The sequence below is a fragment of the Rhinopithecus bieti genome, unplaced genomic scaffold (assembly GCF_001698545.2).
Source record: "Rhinopithecus bieti isolate Rb0 unplaced genomic scaffold, ASM169854v2 scaffold_56806, whole genome shotgun sequence".
Taxonomy (NCBI): domain Eukaryota; kingdom Metazoa; phylum Chordata; class Mammalia; order Primates; family Cercopithecidae; genus Rhinopithecus; species Rhinopithecus bieti.
This window is the reverse complement of record NW_016823424.1, coordinates 73331-82808: the sequence shown is the minus strand read 5'-3', so window position 1 is coordinate 82808 and position 9478 is coordinate 73331. Positions and strand designations below refer to the sequence as shown.

General features: G+C 49.1%; 1 protein-coding gene across 1 annotated transcript in view; it reads left to right on the top strand.

Annotated features, from left to right (window-relative positions):
• The first annotated feature begins 5607 nt into the window (after positions 1-5607).
• The window catches only part of SP1 (Sp1 transcription factor), a 27868-nt gene continuing 23997 nt past the window's right edge, over positions 5608-9478 (top strand). The window contains exons 1-3 of the mRNA XM_017861408.1: positions 5608-5741; positions 7153-7310; positions 7606-9137. Coding sequence (XP_017716897.1) covers positions 5735-5741; positions 7153-7310; positions 7606-9137 — 1697 coding nt within the window. The 5' untranslated portion in view covers positions 5608-5734. The remainder of the gene's footprint in view (positions 5742-7152; positions 7311-7605; positions 9138-9478) is intronic.

The following is a 9478-nucleotide window of genomic DNA, read 5'->3' as shown; positions in this document are numbered from 1 at the left end:
CGCTCTTGTTGCTCAGGCTGGAGTGCAATGGCGCAATGTCAGCTCACTGCAACCTCCACCTCCAGGGTTCAAGCGATTCTTCTGCCTCAGGCTCCTTTATAGCTGGGTTTACAAGGCATGCGCCATCATGCCTGGGTAATTTTTGTGTTTTTAGTAGAGGTGGGGTTTCTCCATGTTGGTCAGGCTGGTCTTGAACTGCCAACCTCAGGTGATCTGCCTGCCTCAGCCGACCAAAGTGCTGAGATTACAGGCATGAGCCACCTCGCCCGGCCTGTAAAATGTTCTTAATTATCAGATTGCTAAATAGGAGACTGAAAAAAGGTGAGGATTGGGTTGAAAATCAGCAAGAGGCCCGGCGCGGTGGCTCACACCTGCAATCCCAGCAGTGTGGGAGGCTGAGGCGCGCCAATCACTTGAGGTCAGGAGTTTGAGACCAGCCTGGCCAACATGGAGAAACCCCCATCTCTACTAAAAATACCAAAGTTAGCCAGGGGTGGTGGCATATGCCTGTAGTTCCAGCTACTTGGGAGGCTGAAGTGGGAGAATCACTTGAATCTGGGAGACGGAGGTTGCAGTGAACCAAGATCCTGCCACTGCACTCTACCCTGGGCGACAGAGTGAGATTCCATCACACACACAAAAAAAAAATCAGGAAGAGTGATTTAACTTTTATAAGGCACCCAAATGAAAGCTGAGAACCAATCTTAGTATTATATCTGGAGACTATTCAGGATGGTCAGGATTAGGCTTCCCCTCCCATTTAACAAAAATGTTACTGGGACTCAACTATATTCCAGGCCCTGAGAATCCAAAGTGAAAAGGCATCATCCCTGCCCTCAAATCGCTTAATCTAGTCAGGGAGACAGGATACTCAGATACCTCTAATGGAGGCAAATAAAAGGAGCACAGTGGCCAGGGTATTCAATAATTGAGGGAGGTAGGAAAGGCTTCATAGAAGTCATTCTTATGAAAGATAGGAATTTGGCCGGGTGCACTGGTCACGCCTGTAATCCCCGCCTGTAATTCCAGCACTTTGGGAGGCCAAAGCAGGCGCATCATGAGGTCAAGAGATCAAGACCATCCTGGCCAACATGGTGAAACCCTGTCTCTACTAAAAATACCTAAATTAGCTGGGCGTGGTGGTATGTGCCTGTAGTCCCAGCTACTTGGGAGGCTGAAGCAGGAGAATCGCTTGAGCCCAGGAGGGGGAGGTTGCAGTGAGCCAAGATCACGCCACTGCACTCCAGCCTGGCAACAGAGCAAGACTCCGTCTCAAACAAAAAAAAAAAAAAAAAAAAAGAAAAAGATACGAATTTTAAGTGGGGCATGGTGGCTCATGCCTGTAATCTCAGCACTTTGGGATTGAGTTTAGGAGTTCAAGACCAACTGGGCCACATAATGAGATCTCATCTCAACAAAACATCAAAAAGTTAACCAGGTAGCCAGGCGCAGTGCCTCACACCTGTAATCCCAGCACTTTGGGAGGCTGAGGCAGGCAGATCACCTCAGGTCAGGAGTTCAAGATCAGCCTGGCCAACATGGTAAAACCCCGTCTCTACTAAAAATACAAAAATTAGCCAGGCATGGTGGCATATGTCTGTAGTCCCAGCTACAAGGGATGCTGAGGCAGAAAGAATTGCTTGAATCTGAGAGGCAGAGGTTGCAGTGAGCCAAAATCGTGCCACTGCACTCCAGCCTGGGAAACAGCACAAGACTGCGTCTTAGAAAAAAAAAAAATTGCTGGGCACAGTGGCTCACGCCTGTAATCCCAGCACTTTGGGAGGTCGAGGTGGGCAGAGGATCACCTGAGGTCAGGAGTTTGTTTGAGATCAGCCTGGCCGACATGATGAAACCTCATCTCTACTAAAATACCAAAATTAGCCGGGCATGGTGTTACGCGCCTGTAATCCCAGCTACTCGGGAGGCTGAGGCAGGAGAATCACTTGAACCTGGGAGGCAGGGGTTGCAGTGAGCTAAGATTGCACCCCCGCACACAACCTTGAGACAAAGTGAGAGTCTCAGAAAAAAAAAAAAAAAAAAAAGACACTGCGTGTGTGCATGTGAGGGATCTGAATAGCCTTGATATAAGTTTGGGTTTTTTGGGTTTTTTTTTTCAATCTAAAGGAAATTTGTGCAGGTTTTTACAGAGCAATTGGACAAGATGGATCATGTCATTCATTTGCTCTCAGGGACTATCAATAAACTAGTATACCTCTAGGGTATTCCTCACTAGCCACATGCTGAATTATGTTCTTCTAGAGGAGCAGAGGCGAAAGAATTGTGAAAAGGATGATGGCTTTTGAATTTCTGAATCTAGGTCTTTTTCCCAAAAGATTCCCAAAATTGGGAATCTAATTCCCAATTCAGATGTAGACTAGGGCTATGGAAAAAACACAGACTTTGGAACTAAACAGAACAGTCATAATTTAACCAAAATATCTGAGCCTCAGTTTTCTCATCTGTAAAATGGGACAACTATCTCTTAAATTGGTAGGAATAATTAAATTAAATAAATATGTGAAATGTTTAGAATACTCCTCCACGGTGTTAGTTTCTCTCCCTACCTCCATCCCCAAGCAAGTTTAGGTATGGACAGTTGCTGAATGCACTAAACAGCTATTAAAATCTTCAGAGCTTGATTTACAAAGATGAGTAATGCAGTTTCTTCCAGGAAATTTCTCCCTTTCTGGAAGTTTCTTTTCCCCAGTTTCTTCTCTTGGTGTTTTTGTTTTGTTTTATTTTCTTTGAAACTGAATCTTGCTCTGTTGCTCAGGCTGGAGTGCAGTGGCATGATCCCTGGTTACTGCAACCTCCGCCTCCCGGGTTCAAGCGATTTTCCTGCTTCATTCTTTTGAGTAACTGGGACTATAGGCATGCGCCACCACGGCCGACTAATTTTTGTATTTTTCGTAGAGACGGTGTTTCACCATATTGGCCAGGCTGGTCTCAAACTCCTGACCTCAAGTATCTGCTTGCCTCTGCCTCCCAAAGCGCTGGGATTACAGGCGTGAGCCCCCGCGCCCCACCTTCTTGGTTTGTTTTAAACTGGGTTTAGGGACTAATCACTTGAAAGAGCTACTTAAAAACAGGTTTAAGGTGGAAGTCTAGGAATCTGCCTTTTTTGAAAAAGAACCCAGAGGATTCTGAGAGTGACATTTCGTTTTGAGAAACCTTGATATAGTGAGAGATGCAATTATTTGTCATGTAATCTGATAATTTTTCTTTTTTTTGAGACGGAGTCTCGCTCTGCCGCCCAGGCTGGAGTGCAGTGGCGCGATCTCGGCTCACTGCAAGCTCCGCCTCCCGGGTTTACGCCCTTCTCCTGCCTCAGCCTCCCGAGTAGCTGGGACTACAGGCTCCGGCCACCTCGCCCGGCTAGTTTTTCGTATTTTTTAGTAGAGACGGGGTTTCACCGTGTTAGCCCGGATGGTCTTGATCTCATGACCTCATGATCTGCCCATCTCGGCCTCCCAAAGTGGTGGGATTACAGGCTTGAGCCACCGCGCCTTTCTGATAAATTTCATAATAAAGGTATATAAGAGGATGATGCCATTTGAGCTGTCCTGGGAGTAGGGGTAGGATTTTTTTTTTTTTTTCAGGAGCTAGACAGTAAAGATTAAAAAGCATTTATATATTTACTTGCTTTGGGGACAAGGTCTCACTCTGTTGTCCTGCCTGGAGTGCAGTGGCAGGATTTGGGCTCACTGCAGCCTCAACCTCCTGGGCTCAAGCGATCCTTGGACCCCAGCCTCCTGAGTAGCTGGGACTACTGGCGTACATCACCACGTCTAGCTAATTTTTGTTATTTTTTTGTGGAGACGGGGTTTCACCATGTTGCCCATGGCTGGTCTTGAACCCCCGGGCTCAAGCGATCCGCCCGCCTCGGCCTCTCATAGTGCTGGGATTACAGGCCTGAGCTACTGCGCCCGGCAGCATTAATTCACTGAAGAATTTACAGAAAACTTTTTGTGGAACTATTCTGGGTTGGAATCTAACACTTAACGACTCATTTGCTTTGTGACCTTGGTTAAGTCACTTCTCGGCCTGAATGTCTTCACTTATAAAATACATAATATAGCTAATACTTAATAAAATCTTCCTGATAAGGATGACACGAAATACCAACTGCCTCCCTGACTTAGGCAGTCAGCAATCACTTCACGTTTTTACCTGTCTAAAGCAGCAGAGGCCTCAGTTCTTAACTCCAAAAGCCTTAAAATAGTATAGGAGAATTCAGATTTTAAAACATAAGAATATATAAGCAAGCGACAACATTTAAGATACAAATACTGAAGGACATGACCTCATCGTGTCATTGATAAGCTATCAAGGCCGGCTCCACCAAAACACGGATAAAGAGGAGGCCAGAAATCCAGGTGCTTGCAGTAAAGTTTAACCTTCGTGATTGCAAAAAGCAGGAGCTCAGCTATCTTGCTTTGTGCATAGGCGGTATTTACTATTAACTGGGAAAAATGGAAGTGACTTATCTGCACTTTAGCCTCAAAGCTTGAAAAGTTAACCAGTCGTAAGTGGTTAGCGCCTTTGTCTGGCGGAACTTAAAAAAATGGCGTTTTCTGGAATCTTACGGAGACTCTGCATATTGGTCAGCTCAGTATTAACTTATTTGGTGGGCGCTGTCCCCAAATCTCGTTCCGGCTGCACTCGCAGGGCTTGCAGCGACATTGAGGCATCTGCCCGCCTGTCAGCCCACCCGGGAAACGGATAAGATTTGAGAGGTACTTCATAGGGTCAGTTAAATGAAGACTCAAACAAATCCTAGTGTTGATGCGGAACTGCGCGCCAAATGCCTTGGCTCTGACACCTGTTGAGCTGCAGGACTCCATTAAAGCGTCCCACCTAATGACTGTAACAACGTCCCCTGAGGTGGGCCAATATGGCGACGGTCTCCTCTTGGCACAGCCCTCTTCCCTCCCTTATGATGGGCGGCTCCGGTAACGCCCATTGGCCAACTAGGAGGCGGTGCCAGGCTTACTTCGTTCCCTTATTGGATTGAATAACTGAGGGAGCCGCCAATTCTCCTCTGCCACTCCAAGTTTCCGCCCTCAGAGTTAATCCGGCGTTTAATTGGCTTTTAATTCACGTCAATATGCGTCCTTTCCTGTCTCTTTTCAGTCTTAATCCAATCATAACTTTCCTGGCTGCCCGCCTGATTTCTGATTGGTTTTAATCAGCTTCAGCCTATCCTATTCCTGTCTACTTCTTACCTCTCCTCCCACTAGGATTTTGCCCAAGCATATCCCGGATTCTAGTTGGCCGTTGTTCTGTCATTCCTATCAAAGCTTTCCCTATCCCGACGTCTCAGGGAGCCCGCCTGCCGGTTAACTGGTTTCCTTCCAAGCCAATAATCCCCAGATCCCGCCCATCTTCACTTCCTGCATCCTTCATTGGCTTTTAACACTGAGAGGGCGGTCTTTTTGGGCGGACACCAGGCACGCAACTTAGTCTTACACGCCTTAGAGAGCAAGCAAGTCTTGCCATTGGAAAATCTCACCGTCTTTTTTCCGCAAGTCCCTCCTTTCCCCCTCCCTCATTGGGCGGGGCAGCAGAGAAGGGGCGGGGCCTAGGTTGGGCTTGTGGCGCGCTGCTCCCTCCTCCTCACCCCCCCCTCCCTGTCCGGTCCGGGTTCGCTTGCCTCGTCAGCGTCCGCGTTTTTCCCGGCCCCCCCCAACCCCCCCGGACAGGACCCCCTTGAGCTTGTCCCTCAGCTGCCACCATGAGCGGTAAGGATGAGTCCACTCCAAGCTTAGGGGTGGGAGGCGAGTGAGGGGCGCGCGCGAGGGGCCGACCGGCGATCCCCGCGTGAGGGGGCGGGGGACGGCGGCGGCCGCGGCGTAGGTCCCGGCCCGGGGCGGAAGGAAGGGAGGGAGACGGGGCAGTGGCGGGGCCTCCGAGTGGAGGAGATGGGCTGCCCCCGCCTGGCGCGGGGGAACAGGGCTCAGCATGGGCGCCGCCCCCGCCCGCGGCCTCTCAGGGAGAGAGAGACTTGGATCCGGCCTTGCCAGCCGCCTGCCATCTACTGGGAGTTGCCCCGCAGGCCGCCTGAGGCTCCTCCCGCCGGGCTGGGAGCCCGCGCGGGAGGGCAGCCCGCCGAGCGGAGGTAGGTATGCTCCGCCCGGGCCGGAGAACCGCGTGCTCTCGCGTCGCCCTCCTCGCGCTCGCACCAAATAACCAGTTCTGCTCCGGGGCCCTCCTCCCCCACTTTCCGTAGATTTCGACATCATTCCCCCCGCACTGACCGCGCCTTTCCACCGCCCCTCACCCCGAAACCGCCCTTTCCCTCAGGGCCCGCCCTCCGCCCCGAAATCTCCTGACTACTAACCAGTAGACCCCTTTAGTTCCTTAGTAGTATTCACAAATGTTTTCCTACTCACACTTTTTATTTCTTTTTCTCCTCTCCTCTTGTTACTTTTAACACTTGGATTTTTGTTTCTTTATCTCTCTCTTTTTTTTTTGAGAGGGAGTTTCGCTCTTGTCGCCCAGGCTGGAGTGCAATGGTGCGACCTCGGCTCACTGCTACCTCCCGGATTCAAGCGATTCTCCTGCCTCAGCCTCCGGGAGTAGCTGGGATTACAGGCATGCGCCACCACACACGGCTAATTTTGTATTTTTAGTGGGGACGGGGTTTCTCCTTGTTGGTCAGGCTGGTCTCAAACTCCTGACCCCAGGTGATCCTCCTGCCTCAGCGTCTCAAAGTGCTGGGATTACCGGCATGACCACCGCGCCCGGCCTCTCCATCTCTTTTAACCTTAATTTTAGGAAGCTTTCCATCTACCCACATGTGGTTTTTTGCCTTACCTGTCCTTTTTTCCCTTAGGATACTTTTTCTTATTTTGAAACTCTTTCAACATGACTACCGTCCTTCACATTTCCTATCCCCAAAGCACTTTTTGAATGTTTTCTTAGTTTAATTTTGTGTAAGGGAGAATTGAGGTCCACTTTTGGCACCATTGAGCCTAGTTCATGTCCTGCATGCCCTGCAGCTCCCCTCTGCCCTCCAATCCATTTTCTTTATACTGGCGCCTTTCGCCTTCCTGTTAGTCATTGCTATTTCATCATAGCCTCCTTTTATCCTTCCTACTTCATCTCTTTTCTTCCCTCAAGTTTAAGTTGTTTGTTTTTTAATTGTTTTAGAGCAAGATCACTCCATGGATGAAATGACAGCTGTGGTGAAGATTGAAAAAGGAGTTGGTGGCAATAATGGGGGCAGTGGTAATGGTGGTGGTGCCTTTTCACAGGCTCGAAGTAGCAGCACAGGCAGTAACAGCAGCAGTGGAGGAGGAGGAGGGCAGGTAAGTGATAATGATAGAGTGGGGAAGATGTTGAGAGGATGTAAATATTCTTAGATAATTGCCTTACTCTTCATAGAAAGCTTTTTAGGGAGCTTATCAAAACCATTTTATAGATAAGAAGTAAGAGTATGGAGATCCCCAAAGACAGGAGTTTCAGCAATACAGATAGGTCAGCTTTTTGTTTCTGTTTTTTGCTCCTTGTCTGCACTACGTTGCTGTTTATTTGTTGTATACTGCCCCCTAGGCTGGCAGCTGGGTGTCACTAACTCCTTTCCTCTCCCTTATTTTTGGCCAGGAGTCCCAGCCATCCCCTTTGGCTCTGCTGGCAGCAACTTGCAGCAGAATTGAGTCACCCAATGAGAACAGCAACAACTCCCAGGGCCCGAGTCAGTCAGGGGGAACAGGTGAGCTTGACCTCACAGCCACACAACTTTCACAGGGTGCCAATGGCTGGCAGATCATCTCTTCCTCCTCTGGGGCTACCCCTACCTCAAAGGAACAGAGTGGCAGCAGTACCAATGGCAGCAATGGCAGTGAGTCTTCCAAGAATCGCACAGTCTCTAGTGGGCAGTATGTTGTGGCTGCCACTCCTAACTTACAGAACCAGCAAGTTCTGACAGGACTACCTGGAGTGATGCCTAATATTCAGTATCAAGTAATCCCACAGTTCCAGACCGTTGATGGGCAACAGCTGCAGTTTGCTGCCACTGGGGCCCAAGTGCAGCAGGATGGTTCTGGTCAAATACAGATCATACCAGGTGCAAACCAACAGATTATCACAAATCGAGGAAGTGGAGGCAACATCATTGCTGCTATGCCAAACCTACTCCAGCAGGCTGTCCCCCTCCAAGGGCTGGCTAATAATGTACTCTCAGGACAGACTCAGTATGTGACCAATGTACCAGTGGCCCTGAATGGGAACATCACCTTGCTACCTGTCAACAGCGTTTCTGCAGCTACCTTGACTCCCAGCTCTCAGGCAGTCACCATCAGCAGCTCTGGGTCCCAGGAGAGCGGCTCACAGCCTGTCACCTCAGGGACTACCATCAGTTCTGCCAGCTTGGTGTCATCACAAGCCAGTTCCAGCTCCTTTTTTACCAATGCCAATAGCTACTCTACTACTACTACCACCAGCAACATGGGAATTATGAACTTTACTACCAGTGGATCATCAGGGACCAACTCTCAAGGCCAGACACCCCAGAGGGTCAGTGGGCTACAGGGGTCTGATGCTCTGAACATCCAGCAAAACCAGACATCTGGAGGCTCACTGCAAGCAGGTCAGCAAAAAGAAGGAGAGCAAAACCAGCAGACACAGCAGCAACAAATTCTTATCCAGCCTCAGCTAGTTCAAGGGGGACAGGCCCTCCAGGCCCTCCAAGCAGCACCATTGTCAGGGCAGACCTTTACAACTCAAGCTATCTCCCAAGAAACCCTCCAGAATCTCCAGCTTCAGGCTGTTCCAAACTCTGGTCCCATCATCATCCGGACACCAACAGTGGGGCCCAACGGACAGGTCAGTTGGCAGACTCTACAGCTGCAGAACCTCCAAGTTCAGAACCCACAAGCCCAGACAATCACCTTAGCCCCAATGCAGGGTGTTTCTTTGGGACAGACCAGCAGCAGCAGCACCACTCTTACACCCATTGCCTCAGCTGCTTCCATTCCTGCTGGCACAGTCACTGTGAATGCTGCTCAACTCTCCTCCATGCCAGGCCTCCAGACCATTAACCTCAGTGCATTGGGTACTTCAGGAATCCAGGTGCACCCAATTCAAGGCCTCCCATTGGCTATAGCAAATGCCCCAGGTAAGCTTTCCGATCTTTTGCTTTTATTGGGAACCAACCCTAGCATCTTAGCTGAAACTTGAGTCGAAATAAGGGAATAGAGCCTTTTGAGATAACACTTTCTTGAGGGCTAGTCATTTAGACAAATAAATTTGAGAAATAGAGGTTCTGTTTAAGTAATTTGGAACTGAAGTAAAGGAAACTTCTCCAGTTAGTTTGATGAGAAAGGAGCACTTCTGGGCAATATTTTGGAGTCTGTGTACTACTCAGTGTTTTTGGTGCTGCAGAATAAGGGTTGACAAACTTTTTCTGTAAAGGGCCAGATAGTAAATATTTTAGGCATTGTGGGCCTCATGTGGTCACGTTTTCTTTTTTCTTTTT